The sequence below is a fragment of the Schistocerca serialis genome, chromosome 10 (assembly GCF_023864345.2).
Source record: "Schistocerca serialis cubense isolate TAMUIC-IGC-003099 chromosome 10, iqSchSeri2.2, whole genome shotgun sequence".
NCBI lineage: Eukaryota > Metazoa > Arthropoda > Insecta > Orthoptera > Acrididae > Schistocerca > Schistocerca serialis.
In genome coordinates this window covers 187,024,306-187,041,542 of record NC_064647.1, presented here as the reverse complement: position 1 = coordinate 187,041,542, position 17,237 = coordinate 187,024,306, and the positions used below count along the sequence as shown (strand labels likewise).

General features: G+C 40.7%; 1 protein-coding gene across 1 annotated transcript in view; it reads right to left on the bottom strand.

Moving 5' to 3' along the window:
* The window catches only part of LOC126424664 (thyroid adenoma-associated protein homolog), a 249,010-nt gene that overhangs the window by 168,437 nt on the left and 63,336 nt on the right, over positions 1-17,237 (bottom strand). The window contains 1 exon segment of the mRNA XM_050087394.1: positions 11,565-11,740. Within this exon segment, the coding sequence (XP_049943351.1) occupies positions 11,565-11,740 (176 nt within the window).

The window sequence follows — 17,237 nt, the reverse complement described above, 5'->3', positions numbered from 1 at the left end:
CACGAACAACTTCAGTTGGAAAGACCACATAGATAATATTGTGTGGAAGGCGAGCCAAAGGTTGCGTTTCATTGGCAGGACACTTAGAAGATGCAACAAGTCCACTAAAGAGACAGCTTACACTACACTCGTTCGTCCTCTGTTAGAATATTGCTGCGCGGTGTGGGATCCTTACCAGGTGGGCTTGACGGAGGACATCGAAAGGGTGCAAAAAATGGCAGCTCGTTTTGTATTATCACATAATAGGGGGGAGAGAGTGTGTCAGATATGATACGCGAGTTGGGATGGAAGTCATTAAAGCAAAGACGTTTTTCATCGCGGCGAGATCTATTTACGAAATTTCAGTCACCAACTTTCTCTTCCAAATGCAAAAATATTTTGTTGAGCCCAACCTACATAGGGAGGAATGGTCATCAAAATAAAATAAGAGAAATCAGAGCTCGAACAGAAAGGTTTAGGTGTTCGTTTTTCCCACGCGCTGTTCAGGAGTGGACTGGTAGAGAGATAGTATGATTGTGGTTCGATGAACCCTCTGCCAAGCACTTAAATGTGAATTGCAGAGTAGTCATGTAGATGTAGATGTAGATGTAGATGTATTACAAGGTGAAGATAAAGGTAGAGTCAGTGGTGCAAGCCCGTGACTAAACTACTGACCTGACTGCAGGTAATGTGCAGCCTATCTGTTTGCCATGGGACTAGGATGGGGAAGGGTAGCGGGTCTCTCAGCCCAGTTGCCTTTAATCCCCAGGAAAGACTTCTGGTGGTAATCTGAAAGCAGGCCGAGTGGACCTGTGCCATCCCAGATGGGCTTGAATGAGGAAAAATCCCTGCTCTTATCTCAGACTGAACACAGGACCTTCAGGGACAGAGTCTGGTGCTCTACCACCAGACTGCCACAAAAACTTCTTATACACAGTGCAGAAGCATATTTCACTGTCTACAAATGAGCAAGTGCAGGTTGAATGAACTATATTATCTAATTTAAAAATAACTGAAATGGAGAACAATGTGCAAGTAGCCCAGGAAACATTGTTGTTTACGCATACATAACATTTTTATATATTCTGATACTCATTTTGTGGTTTACAGTAAACCCAGAGTCTTTAAAGAATCGAACTCTCAAGTATAAAATGGCTTCAAACTTCTGATTTCTTTACAGTGAGTTAAAGTGTTAAACATTGGTGTTCAGTTAGTGAGAGAAAGGTTAGAAAAAAGGTCTGAAATTATACTTATAGTTTGTAGGAAGTTGCTACACGCCCTTATTACGCAACACTGGATCAATATAGTATGGGTAGTTTGCACTCCAGTTTAAGTAAAAGCAAGTTTTTTACACACTTCAATGTTTACCCTGTCATATTTCGTCACCTATGTATCGTACAATGACATAATTTTGCAGGTACACAGAGTGGTATATGTAAATACTGTCTGCGAAGTGTCTTGCAAATAGAATCAGCAGAAAAGAATAAATAAATTAAAATGTTATTCGTGGGGTTCAAGTTTTACTGCACGCCATTTTAAGCAGGACCTAATTTTTGGTGCATTTGATACATGAACGTACTGTCTGCAAAGTGTGTTGCGAATAGCGTCTATAGTAAAGAAGTAATAAATTAAAATGTGATGTCTGATGCTGAACATTTACTGCACAAATGGTGGAAATGTAGTAAATGATAAATAATAAACTTTTTTCCATTCAGCATTTTGAGGAGGCTGTCACCAAGAAAACGTTTTATGAAGGTACGAAATTGTGTGTCAAGTTTGTTGAAAGTTGGTAAGTGTATTCATTCTCAAATACTGGAAGAATAAATTTTGCGGATTTCTGAGCCATTAGTTACACTGCCTCAAGACGAACACAACGTTTCTATGTCGAATACTCCGGGCTTCTGCCGGTTGATCTCCTCGTTCTCGCATGATATTATGACAGCATGACTCGCTGTCTTCTTCAGATGCTCCCTGAAACTGCTCTTTCGACGGATCGGGTCCAGTATTTATACCCAGACAGTGCTACATGCTCCATCTTCGGTCGGTCGGTCTGCAGTCCACGACCGTCAGTGGCAGCTCTAAACCACTAGTACTTCGACTACCATCCACACGTGGCTTGGTAGTCCTCTGGTGTGATGTCTGTCATCTGATACTCCATTTTCAGTCCGTGTCAGATCAGCCGCTCCATCCGTGGTCCACACCCAGCAATATTAGCTCTATTCCTCCTCTCTTGTCACTGGTGCTCCGAACGCGGTCCACAGCTGGCTCGGCCATGTCATCTGCTATTGTACCTGTTGTCTGATGCTCGGTGTCGCGTCCATGCAACGCCAGGTGTTCCATCCACTGACTGCTGCTACCTTCAGCATACTCCGGCTGCCTTGGGCACTGGGTGTGAATTCCTTGCCTGTCGGGGCAGGCCTCCGATGTTGGACCCTGCAGGCCGTCTCCTCCATCAGAACGGCCAGGTGTTTGGTTCTACGTCTGCTAATGTTGGGCCTGTCCACTGATTTGTCACCTCCAGTTTGTAGTGTCTGGGGCTCTCTCCAAGTGCTGTTTTCTCAACTTCCTCTCCCATTCCTACTTCTCACAGACTCTCAATGTCGTCTCTGCTCTGTTTTCAGAAGCTTTAGTGCTGGGATCCAAGCGGTGCTGAACTGATATCCCGTGTCACCGTTGACGAGATTCTGTTACCTTGATTTCAAAGGAGTCTTTTATGACACTGTCCCGATATCTTGGAGTCTGTGTCACAATCTCAGTGTCACTGTAGTTTGTCAAGTGAATGAGTTCTAGGCAGTGGTCTATTATTGCTGATTTGGTCACCTACATAAGTCTGGTATGCCTCTCGTGTTATTTACACTTGATGTCCACCTTCCTGGTGGTCTGGCCAATGTATGACATCCCACACTGAAATTGTACATTATAAATTCCTAGCTTCTGTAGTCCCAAATCATCCTTCATATTCCCCAGCAGTGTCCCAATTTGAGTGGGTGGCCAAATAAGCATTTGATGTTCTGTTTCAAGAGAATTCTGCTGATTTTGGCAGAGACGGATCAGTGTATGGCCGATGTGCCACCTCTTCCATCTCTACTTGTTCTTCATTTGGGACCTCTGGTGAAGTGCCTTCTGAATATCTCTAAAAGAGCGTCCATTTTTACAGAACACCTATTGTAAGGGTTCTATTTCTACCACCAAGCTGTTGGGATCTGGAAGGGGCTGTGACTAGAGTTTTGAGCACACTGTTCTTTTGTGCCAGATGATGGCAACTATTAGCTTGTAGATTAAACTGGTGTAGTACGATTGTGGTACATGCTATGAACAAAGGTGCCATCTGACTTCCTCTTGATTGGCACACCCAGGAATAGTAGTAGTCCACCCTTCTCCAGTTCTGTGGTGAATTTTGTATCAGGATGGTGTGAATTCAGATTTTTCAGGAAATCACTGAGCTTCTCCCTGCTATGGGGCCAAAAGACAAGGTGTCATGTACATTCGTAAAAACACATTTGGGTTGATTATGTGGCTGGTGTAAGTGCCTTCTCTTCATATCTTTCCATAAAAAGGTTGACCAACACTGCTGATAGAGAGCTGTCAATTCTTCTGTTTGCATGTAAAATTGACTCCCATATAGGAAGTATGTTGACATGAGTATGCACCTAAACAAGACCAGGAGAGCTCCATCACTCATTTCCCCAATGAGACAGAGGGAGACATTCAGTGGAACCTGGGTGACCAGGGACATCATGTTGAAACTGAACATAATGTCAGGGTCTATGATGTGCGGTTGTCTAAGATGTAAGAAGTCCTCTAAGATCAGAATGTGGTAGTCACGTTTTCCCACATGAGTTGAAAGCATATTCTTCAGGAACGTAGCTGTGAGGTAGGTAGCCATGCCAGTGTTCCTGACAATCGGTCATAGAGGTATCCCATCCTTGTGAACTTTACCAGCAGAATGGCTGACACTTAGGCAACTCTGGAAATATGACAGCATTGTGGCGATTTCAGCAGACAAGGGGGAATCCACAAGGCAGATTATGAGAAAAAGGTGTGAAAACTTCTGGAGGATCCGGCATATAGAACAGTAGGGAGTGACCCCATGGACAAACCAGACAAAAACACTAGGGCTCTTCTGAAGGAGAAGGGTCTTCCTCAAAAGCTCACAAAGAAGTTTCGGTCAAAAACGACAGTGCCAGCCAGACTGTATGGACTGCCCAAAGTTTACAAGGATCAGGTATCTCCATGACTGTCAGCAAGACTGGTAGCTACCTACTCTACAGCTATGTACCTCAAAAAATGTGCTTTCACCAAATGTGTACATGTGTACACTATATATGGAACTCTGAGGACTTAATATGTCCTACACAGCCATACATCACAGATCCTGATATTATGATCACTTTTGACGTGGTGTCCCTGTTCACTCAGGTTCCACTGAGTGAATTCCTTGGTCTTACAGAAGAAAAATTTGATGGGGCAGATAATGGGGAATTGTGGTAAAGGAATGCTTCAAGATCAGCTTTTGACACCATTCCTCACAAGTGACTTCTAACTAAATTGCATGCTTATGGAGTATTGTCTCGGTTGTGGGACTAGATTTGTTATTTCCTGTTAGAAAAGTCACAGTTCATAATAACTGATGGAATGTCATTGAGTAAAACAGAAGTAATATCTGGCATTGCCCAAGGAAGTGTTATAGGCCCTGTGTTGCTCCTAATATACATAAATAATTTATGAGACAATCTGAGCAGTCCTCTTAGATTGTTTGCAGATGATGCTGTCATTTACCACCATATACTGTGATCAGATGATCAAAAGGAATTGCAAAATGATTTAGAAAAGACATTTTTATGGTGTGAAACGTGGCAACTGACTCTAAATCATGAAAAGTATGAAGTCATACATGTGAGCACTAAAAATAATCCACTACGTTTCTGTTACACGATAAATCACACAAATCTATAGGCTGTAAACTCAACTAACTGCTTGCAGACTACAATTACAAATAACTTAAACTGGAACAATTACACACATAATGTTGTGGGAAAGGCAAACCAAAAACAGTCACTTCTTGGCAGAACACTTAGAAAATGTACCACGTCTACTAAATAGACCCCGTGAACTAACCTTGTCCCCTTCTTCTAGAGTACTGCAGTTCAGCCGCATCAGTTGGAATTGATGCAGGACATCGAAAAAAATTCAAAGAAGGTGTGAAAGCCTACATTGTATGATCAAAGAAGGGCAGCTCATTTTGTGTTATCCTGAAATAGGAGGGAGAGTGCCACGGATATGACAAACGAATTAGGGTGGCAGTCATTAAAACAATGGCGTTTTTCACTGTGGCACGGCCTTCTCATAAAATTTCAATAACCACCTTTCTCCTCAGAGTGTGAAAGTATTATCTTGGTGCCCCCTACATAGGGAGGAATGATCACCATAATAAAATAAAAGAAATCAGAGCTTGCATGGAAAGATTTAAGTGTTCATTTTTCCCGCATGTCATTCAAGAGTGGAACAGCAAAGAAGTAGCTTAAAGGTGGCCATGCACTTAATCATGAATTGCAGAGTGATCATGCAAATGTAGACGCAGATGTAGAGGATTGCTAAGTTGGGTGCAGATAGTGGCTGGAGCACCAGTTAGCTATAAACGTAGAAAAATGTAAGTTAATTGCAGATGAGAAGGAAAAACAAATCTGTAATGTTCAGACACAGTATTAATAGTGTCCTGCTTGATACAGTCACGTCATTTAACTATCTGGGTGTAACACTGCAAAGCAATATGAAACGGAAAGAGCATATGAGTACTGAGATAGGGAAGGCAAATGGTCAACTTCAAGTTATTGGGAGAATTTTAGGAAAGAGTGGTTCACTTGTAAAGGAGACCGAATATAGAACACTGGTGTGACCTATTCTTGACTACTGCTCAATTGTTCGGAATCCATACCAGGTCCGACTAAAGGAACACATGAAAGCAATTCATAGGTGGGCTGCTAGATTTGTTACTAGTAGGTTTGAGTAACACGCAAGTGTTATAGACATGCTTCAAGAACTCAAATGGGAATCCCTGGAGGGAAAGCGACATTCTTTTTGAGGAACACTATTGAGAAAACTTATAGAACTGGTACTTGAAGCCGACTACGGAACAGTTCTACTGTCTCCAATATACACTGAGTGTAAGGACCACAAAGATGAGATATGACAAATTAGGGCTCATATGAGACATATAAACAGTTGTTTTTGCCTCGCTCTATTTCTGAGTGGAACAGAAAAGGAAATGACTAGTAGTGTTACAGGGCACAGGGGTACCGTCCACCACTTACCATACTACAGATTATCTATGCAGATGTAGAGGTAAATGTGTTATTACTCTTAGTTTCATGTACTGACTTGTCCCATGACCAGGAAGACATGCTCTTCAATTTGATCCCCTGGAACATGACATATAAAATATAATAGCCATCTGTGATACCTCACAGCCTGTGAAGTGTTGTGTGTCAAATTGCAACTTGTTGAACTTCCTGCTCGTCATTCAGCGACCTCAGAACACGACAAAGTTAAACTTTACGGAGTACCCAGCTGTTCCAGATAGCTGATAGAAAACTTCCCTAAACTGACTGAAAACTTCCTTACATATTTCAGGTTTCTGACAGATTTCCAGGCAGAACTGAGCCCCTAATTCAAACACAGCCTTGAAATGCCAGTGCTGGTGCACTGGCACACACAGTGCTGGTGCAGGGCAAAGATGCAGGGGGGGGGGGGGGGGGGGGGGGGTGAGAGGCACGGTGGACCACTTTCCCAACACACTCATTTCCTTTCCTAACTGTTTACAATGATTTTTCACATAGGACCACAAAAAGGTTCTTTCCCCCAAGTGCGGTAATAAATGACAATGATTTGCAAAAGCATCATAGCTGTCACTCATGACAACCTCTGTCATGACAAGTAGTGTGGCAGCTGAGTGCCCATTGCAACTGGCGACTGGCACTGGATGTGAGGATGACGACGCACGCTGCAGTTACTGGCAACCCCATCCCCCACCCTCCCCACCCTGTGACCCCTACCGCAGAAGCTTGAACTCACCACACATCTAGTGGGTGGATAATCCAGAAAAGGTTGTTCGTATTTCACAATCTTTACGCTATGTGATAATTTTCTGTTTTAAGTACGTCTATTACAAAAACAAAGATTTTCTTATTGCTAATATGAGTAAAAAGTTGATTTACGTGAATTTATTTTTTTACTTGTGTGAGTAACAACGCAGTTTTTACACACTGGTGTTACTGTAAGATAACACAGTTTTCATATGAAACTTACTGCTCTGTCACAATTGTTTGTGTTCCTCAGCCTTTTTTTTCTAATTTTTTAAAATTTATTACCAGTATGTGTGCACGAATGTTAACCTATACAGAAGATAAACAGTAGCTTTATTAGTAAGCAGAAGCTTTTTCAAAGTCGTAACTTTGCTGGAAATTTACTAGGTTACATTTAGTTGGTGTATCACAAATAGTACAGTGATAGTTCATTGTTAATGGGCATACAGGTACAGTTTCTAGATGTTCCTCAACTTGTTCGACACGCTTGAAAGTTCTGCTTTATTCATGGGATCTACAGAACGCGATGAATGAATGACTCAAATTTACCGTCTTCTCTATAGCAGAGTCCCCACTGTATGCTGATGGCAACAGCTGTGGTTACTGTCAGTACAAAAGATTTGTAGTAACATCATTAAAAATGCCTCCCTTTCTTTCACTGTACTAATGAAAACAGGAAAAGCAAGCTTTATAACAAATCATTTCTGTTATTAATTGCTGGAGTGCTAATCAAATCTCAGATATTTTGTGCTGGTACTCTTAATATACTAAACAGAAGGTTACTACTCAAACTGTCCTGCTAAGTACCTTTTTATACAGAACAGAATCAGGCATGAGTCACAGAATTCTTTACCTTACCATTTGCTGTTCCACATTCACAATAAAACAGTCTTCTTTCACAGAGGGATAGCAGCCGACAGTAGTGCTCCCACCTGTGGCTGTGGTGCAGTCACACCATAAGACACTGGTAATGCACGCACACATCTACAGTTATGTGTGCACTCCACAGGCCAGCTTACTGTATGTGCTGAAAGGTACTTCTGTTGCCACTATCTTTCACCCCTTCCATGTTCCATTAACGAATGCTGCATCAGCTTCCAAATGAGCGCCAATTTCTTTGATTTTCTTGTCGTTCTCATTTCGTGACACATATGTGGGAAGTAATAGGTTGCCACATTCTTTTTGGAAGTACATTTTTGCAATTCTGTCAGTTAACGTATCCATGAGCATCACGACTCTGTCGCACTTTCTGTCACTGGAGTTTGTCAGGCTTCTTCGTAAGGCTTTAACTCGTACTTAACAATCCCATGATGAAACACACGCCTCTTCATTAGGTTTTCTCTGTCTCTACTATTAATGCAATGTCGAAACACTCCCAGGACGCTGAGGAGCACTCAAGAACTGACATTATCTGATCAAATATTCCATTTTATTGTGCGCTCTTAAACTGTCTTAAATTGCGTCGAATGAATGTTCATTTGACCGAAAGAGACATCAAGCCTTTACTTGCAGTATGTTAATGCACATATTTTGTTAGTGAACCCAAGACAATGAAACAAATCTTTGTTGATGTCCAGACAAGGAGGCTGTGAATGCTGTCAGAAATAGGATTTAACAGAAGAGAAAGATACTGTTTCTGTAGTGACTCCCCAGAATTTATAAAATAAGTGGAACAGAGCCTATTTGAGGCAGTAGTTGCTATAATGGTTGAGAGTGCTAGCTGATCACCACTTTGACTATTTCCATTGACTAATTAAATCTTAAAAAGTCGGTGGTCTGCATAAAAACAGGTTCAGTAACTTATAAGTGGCTTCAGATGTAGTATTGGTGCTACTGACAACATAAAACACTATCAAAACAATGCAAAATGTAACACTGCTGCTTATCCTTCACGTGTGTAAACTGCGTACTATATAGTGATTTAAGGACACTATTTTCTAAATTTATTATTTACCTCAGGAAAGGATATATGCTTTCTTGGACAAACTACTTAAACAAATGTTCTTTTATGTTGGTTCATAAAATTATTGCACAACTAACTATAGTGGCTGTAATGGAGGAATGGGAGTGGCTGGTGTTGCTAGTATATGCCAACATTCTATTGCTTGTGATAAACTGTGATATGTGTATTACCTTGGTGACATTGACTCTAAAAGTTTCAAACATATTCAAGAATTGAAGCCCTGAGGTGATGGTGTAGTGCAGAAATTTGAGTGTATTGGACATATACAGAAATGAATGGGGCGAATACTTCAGCAACTGTAAGCTTTGTACAAAAAACAAAAACTAAGTGATGGTAAAGGGTTGGATGGGAAGGGGAGGTTAACTTGACAGTATAACTAACAAAATACAGAGCTATTAGCAAGCATTGATGAAATGAAGAAGGCTATTTGGGCTCTATTTTTCATACTTTTTCAACTGATGAAAGTCTCTATCATTACTTGCATCCCAATGGAGAAAACAGTTGGTGTTTACACAGCAAGTGATTGCTAAATGGTGAAGTCTACACTCACAAACATAGTCTGCCCAACGCAGTAATGGAGGTGATAAAACATATTTTTAGAATTTTAGCAGCATCTGAACTGTTGCAAAATTGTGTCTATGGAAAAACTAAAAACCCCAATGAAAGTATAAATAGTGTTGAGATGATCAAGAATCCTCAAGACTGTGTTTATTGGAATAGGAACGCTTCACTTTGATGTGTATGATGCTGTTGCTACTTTCAATTTGAATTGGAATGCAATAAATCCTGTTTGGATTACCTTTTTTAGTGCATTCCAGGTCCATGGGATGGATTATCTTTATCTTCTGCAAACTCCTCCTCCAGCTTCCCATTTGGCCTCCTCCTGTTTACTCTGGCTTGTATTCCTAGGGTATTTCCAGGCCTCTCAGCAGCCTGAAGACGTTCCTCGTCCAAAGCAAGCATTATTCGTACAATGTCGAAACCTACTGTCATTCCCATATTTCAAAATACTTTGCACCTTGCAACATTGCTGTCATTGAAAGTAGTAACAGCATCACACACAACAAAGTAAAGTTTATCTATTCCAGTAAACATGCGATGGGACACGCAGTTTTGGGTGGCTTTCCCGAAATCTACCCACTTTCCTAGACCTCTCCGGGCCCCTCTTCCTTCCCCTTCAACCCTCCTGCCTGAAGGAGGAGCCACTGACTCACAAAGCTTGCCTAATTACAGCCATCTTTTATGTGTGTTCTGCTACCACTTGGTGAGTAGATTTTTTATCTATGCAATAAAATTATTTAATGCAAACTTCGTCATTCAATTCCCAAAAGTTTTATTTTTTCATACAAATTAAATGTTTTTTCAGGATCTACCAAACCAAATTGCTTCAAATTTTTAGGAAGTGTTACACAGTTTCTTCTACATAACTTAACACAACCTTTTTCCAAAAACCTGTATATTGTTGAATTTATAATCAAAACAATGTCACAAAAAAGTAGTGAATTTTCATTATAATAGAAAAAAAATTTATCTCTAACAAATGAATTCAGATTTCTAAAAATCTCTGTGTTAAGATGTAGCCAATACTGCAATAAATAACCTGCAAAAGTTTCAACTACCTAGCTCAAACACTTTCTGAGAAAACGTGTAATTTATAAGCGCTATAACAACAATGGAAAGATAGGGCTTTCTGGACCCCCTTAAAACTGTAACTCACAGTGAATGATGTTTTCTGTTTCTTTCTACACACAGAAATACATTTTGTACTTAAAGTTGTAATGATACTGTTCAGCCAGAGACATCTGGTGAGAGAGCCAAGTGGAAATGGACAATAGATACCACTGGTAAAGAAACAAGCACTGATTATGTACTTCATTTATTCCTATCAGTATGTGGCACCTTTTTCTGTTGGATACCACAAAGTTTACTAATCTCCTTCTATGTACCCCTGTATTTAGTTAAATATATGTCTCTCTGTTGACAGCCAATAAAGAAAGGATTACTGACGAATTGTTTGAAGATAGAACGACTGGACACATTAGGTGGTCTTCTGTTACTTATTTGAATATCTCTAAGTCGAACCACCCTGAGATCAAATTGCTGATCATTTCATTTCATTTCTTGTGTGGATCTTTACAAAAGATAATATTAAGCTGATCGGTCCGTTACTGTATAGTGACATTGGCAGTCGTTTCCATGGCCTGATTTTTTTCGGCCTCACAATATTATTGGACAGCGATGTAAATGGATGCTTCATTTGCATCTGTTACCAGTAATAATTAATTTCATTTTCTCAAATTTGTTGCATACGTTTGCTGTCTATGGATGTTTCTCTTGCCCATCATGGAAGCGTACAACAATCAGTCATTTTCTGTATTGTGACATACTGACAAAACTTTGCTTAATATTATCTCCCAGAATTCTTTCCTGCACTATAAATTCACAAAAGGAGAGAGAGAGAGAGAGAGAGAGAGAGAGAGAGAGAGAGAGAGAGAGAGAGAGAGAGAGAGAGGTTTCAAAATTCACTCCTTCTCACGTACCTGTTAATGGTGTCCAGGATAGCCTCATAAATTCTGACGATGACACGCGGACCATCAGGGACGGTGGGTGCCGGTTGCAGCAGCTGGGGTGCCGGGAGGCTGCTGAGGAGGCCAGCCACGATGCTCAGCCCGGCCACGCCACCACCACCGCCACCACTCTCCACCTGCTCCAGGTACTGTGGGACAATGTGGGCATGCACTGTACGTCTGCAGTCTTCCACAACCCAAGTCAGAATACTATAAAACTCATCCACACTATACAACAACTGCTGCTTGGACTACGGGATGCAGCAGAACCTACCGAGCTGTCAGGCTAGGTTGGTGTGTGTGTGTGTGGGGGGAGGGGGGGGGGGGGGAGGGGGGGGGGGTGACAGCTGCATGTGGTCTCCCTCTTTTTCACTGGTGGCCCCATTTCGGTAACAGACAGTTCGGATTGGAGCACATTGGGGCACTGCACTGTGTTTGAATTTTGAAAGCAACTGATCTGTGATCGCAAATTGGAGAGCTTTATGGGGACAGTTTGACATTCTGCACGACACTGCCGTTCCAGATGTGAGCGTGATTTGGACCTGGGTTCAGCAATTGGAGGAAACTGTTGGTACACTAAGAAGATATATGCGTGGCTAAAGCAGATACATCAGAATACCAGAAATTGTGCAGCCGGTAGGAGCAGTAGTTAGGCAATCACCAAGGCTTTCTGCTCCAAGACGTGCTGTCGCACTGGGATTTTAGACCGCAGTTTGACGTGGATTCTGCATTTTGATTCAAATTTCCATTCCTTCAAAATAATGACAATTCAAAAATTGAGCCCAGCTGACTACAGTGACTGCCAAAATCTGTGTGAGCAAATGCTTGCAGATCCCTCTGGAGCTAGCTTCCCTCAGTAGCCACAAGGCATATTTTCACCTCAATGGGATTGTGAATAAACAAAATTTTTCACTACTGGGATTAGATTAGATTAATACTTGTTCCATAGATCATGAATACGACACTTCGTAATGATGTGGAACGTGTCAGGTTAATAAAAGATGTCTGTACAAGATATTACATTACACAAAATATTGCATGACACTAATGTTTAAGTTGATTATTTTTTCCCCTCCCTTAATTTATATCTAAAAATTCAGCCAATGAGTAGAAGGAGTTGTCATCTAGAAATTATTTTAATTTATTTTTAAATGTTGGTTGGCTGAAAATAGTTCCTGAATTATTCACAAAAGACTGCTACACTCCCCTAAACTAACAGTGCAATGTGCTGTACTGCATTGTGATTTCCAGATGTTATGTTTCAATATTGCAAAATTTTCTGCAGCACAGAATGGAAGAGACTGTTGAAGAAGAGAGATTAAGGGACTTGTGGTTCCAGTAGGCTGGGACTACAGCTCAAACAGCCCAAAATTCATTTAATGTTTTGACAGACATATTTTTAGGACGTATTTTCTCTTTGAGAGGTGATATGAGGTGGCCTGCATGGTCACCAGACTTGATCATTTGTGATTTCTTTCTTTAGTGATACCTGAAGGAACAGATGTTTAAAAATTGTCCTCACATCCTACCAGAGCTAAGGGAGCAGATTATTGAAGAAGTGAACGCCATACCTCGCAATATACGTAAACAAACTGTTCAAAACCTCAGACATCATCTCCAAAAGTGTACTGCTGCTAAAGGCTGCCATTTTGAGGACTTTTATCCAAAAACCCATTTTCTTTCTTATAACTCCTCAAAACTGCTTCATATGTTCTACTGCACCCTGTCTGGTCTTGATCGGGGTAGGTAATTCAGCACAGTTAGTCTGGGCCACTAGGTCACGTTTACACTTGTCCAATACCAAAGATCATTATGGTTAGAGTTAGATCAAGATAGTGCTTCTTTTCTTTATATAAAATCTTCCATCATCTGAAAAGATGGCCACATGCTCCTTTAAAAGTTTTGGAAAGCAGTATTATACCAACTGAAGCACCCAATTTTTTCAACTCATATAATTATCATCTCATTAAAGATACTTGTAATCTCTTTTCACTTAGACATATAGTGACTAGCAGCTCACAAAACAAAGATGAATGCTTTTTTCCCCCCAAACAGAACTATTTGTGTATGTTTCTCATGACAATAGTAGATCTGTATGAGACAAATTCAGTGATATAACTCCTATGTGGGTAGATTGCTGCCACAGCCAAACGGCCAATGTTGCTGCCTCTGTTGCAGAAGGACCTGAGTTCAATTCCAGTACCTCCAAACAGTTTTTTATGAGGTAAGGAGGCCTGGTATGGGGTCCACCCAGCCTCATGAGGCCAAATGAGGAACTGCTTGTATAAAAATGGAGCATCATCATTATCATCATCATCATCATCATCATCATCATCATCATCATCCGCACTCATCTATAGGCAATAATTTCTGGAAGGATTGGCAATATGGCGATCATGTGTCCAATTATCATACATCAACTCCTCATAATGCATTGCAGGCAACAGTCAGCAAGTCAGAACCGGTCCAAAGCCTAATCCCTGAGTGGATAGGTATGACCAAAGCACAGAATGTTATACCATCATCGCACCTGTTTGAATGGAAAGTCAACCCCACTCTCCACGACAACTTACTCAACCAGGTGGAGAGACAAAATTATGCTTCAGAACTGGACTTAATGCAGATTGACAAGGTTTTTTACTGAAGAGAATGTTATTTTGCTGGAGGTTGTTCAGTCCACTTTATAGCCCACTCAGGTACCTCACCTTGACAACAAATGTTTCTCACAAGTGTGGCATAACCATGAAATATTGTGTCAGCCACCTCTGCAACCCTAGTTTCTGTGGAGATTGGGGGATTGGTGCAAATCTCCAGCTGGCACAGCATTCAAACAGCAAAAATGCCAGTAAAAATACCCATATTCTGTGTCTAGTCTGTAATTTCTTTTCTGAACAAAAAAGAGAAATGCATTACTGAATTTTCCTAGCACAGCTCTGCCAGTCTGGCGCAAAAAATAACTGTTTCAATTCCAAAACAAAGTTTATTCACAAATCTTGGTAATGTACCCATTCATCTACAATTTTTAAAATAAAATTTTTGATATGATAATGATTATTTTACCACATATTTTTGTTTTTCATATGTACATAATTATTCACAAAATATGAACAAACGTTCTTGTTTTAAGCACTTATAGAACCACAAATATTCACAAAAATTTCCCACCTGATAATGATTATTTTTACCGCATATTTTCGTTTTTCATATGTACATAATTATTTACAAAATATGAACAAATGTACTCGTTTTAAGCACTTATAGAACCACAAATATTCACAAACAGTTCACTTGTGTATGATACACCATGAAGCATTTGTGCACATCAAGGGAAATTTTACATTTGGTACATTCAAATCATGATTTTACTGTTTGCCCACAATCATAATGGACTTCATATCTTCTAAAAGGAGCAGTTGTCTACACAGTCAGCATTATTTTTACTGAAAAATGTCCCTAGGTCCTGGCTTGAACCCTTTGTGGATTTTCAGCCTTGCTTGACCATCCTTAACAGATGTAGTCAGGGAAGGCCAAATTCTTCAATCGCCTCTCTGCTACACTGAGCCGGAACATAGTCAACTTCATCCTCTCAAATGCTACGTTCAACATATGCTGAAACATACTCACATTCAATGCTGCTATGTCATGGAAATATACGGTTATTATAAGTGCTTGAAGTGATTTCATAAATTCACAAAACTCAAGACTCAAATAGAAAGACACAAAAGTTTTGTATTGTTGCAGCTCCACTTCAGATTTCTGCCAAAAGAACGCAGCAGTGAGCAGTTGCACAAGACAGTGACAAACACCACGATAGTGTATGTTGTGCTCAAAATGCATCACGTCAGTCTGCTGCAACAGTGCAATCAGACTTCAGAACAAAGTCCAACAAGGATACACCAACTGACAATTCAATTGGCGGAGTATGCACAATTTCAAGCTTCAGGATGCCTCTGCAAAGGAAAATCAACAAGTCGTCCGGAAGTGAGAGAAGGAACGGTTGACCACGTGCAGCACACAGATGGAGAGAGTAGGCAGAGAGCTGAACATACCACAACCTGCTCTTGGAAGATCTTAAGGAAATGATGGAAGCTGAAGCCTTCATACTGCTTGCAGTTGCTACAAGTCCTGACCCCTGATGACAAAGTCGGATGCCTAACAACTTACGGAAGAGGATAGGATTCACAATGTGCGAATCTGGGGGACAGAGAACCCCCTTGCTATGGTGCAGCACATTCGAGATTCACCAAAAGTTAATGTTTTCTGTGAAGTCTCACAGTTTGAAGTTTATGGTCCCTTTTTCTTCTGCAAAAAGGTTGTTACAGGTCACATGTATCTGGAAATGCTCGAAAACCGACTCATGCCATAACTGGAGACTGACAGTGTGGACTTCATCTACCAACACGATGGTGCTCCACCCCACTCCCATCACAATGTTTATAAATTCTTAAAAAGGAAACCGACAAAACTGATGGATTGATCATGGTGGGGTTGACGATCAGCAATTCGTCCACACTCTCATGACCTATTCACATGTGACTCTCTTTTTGTGGGCTTCTGTGAAAGATTCAGTGTTTATGCCACCTCTACAGAAAATCCTATCGGAACTATGAGGTTGTATCACAGCGTTTTTGAACAGGCTGACAGAGACATGCTATGCTGAACATGGAAAGAACTTGATCATCAACTTGCTACCTGCGAAATCAATAGGAGGGGGCTACATATGGAGCACTTGTAGTATGTCAGAAAACGCTTTTTGAGTATTTTTATGTGTGTGTGCGAATCCCCCTGAAAACATGTCAAATAATATTGTTACGCAGATCTGTGAAACAGCTTCAATCTTTTATAATAACATTGTGGAAATAATGTCTTCTTATACCCCTTGACATGTTTCAGTAGAATATGTGTATCAACTCTATGCATTTCTTGGCTGTAATGAATCAAACAAAAAGGTCTTAGCTTTCTTTTTCCAGTTTTAAGCATCTCCTGTTACTCTGGCCTCTCACTAAGCTTTGACGAAAGGTGTACATTTTGCGTAGCAACCTGTCTTACAGCACGGCTATTACTGGCTGACGCAAATGTTAGTCCCCCCTTCCACAAGCCAGTTCAGCTGAATTGAGGTGGCATCTTTCCTTGTCACTCTTACAGCAAAAATCACATGAGTGCTCCTGTCTTATCATTCCCTGAAGCAGATGGGGGAGCTGTAACACTTATTGACATAAATACTTCCCTGATTTCCAAACAGAGGTTCGCACATTCTGAGCACAACTTTTTGACTTGCTGGAAATTTGACAGCCTTATCACTAGCTTGTCTTTCAGCTCCAGTACATATATTCAGATTATGTAAGTATTCATTTTTTGAAGAACATACTGTTTGCAGTGAGATTATGCTAAGCTGGTCACCTGAAATATTTCCTGAACCGTCTGAAATACTGAATCCATTTTCACTTAAATGAGTTGTTAGAAAGTGCTCACTAAACAACATTAGTCTCTTTTTACAGGAATATTATTTACAGAGATATTGATACCAATTTTTTCTTTTTCAAATGGAACTATAGTACAGTGACTAAGCAAATGTCATGGGATAGACAGCTAATATGACGTAGGGCCTCCTCTGGCCCTGCGGATTCCAGTGAGATGCCGTGGAAG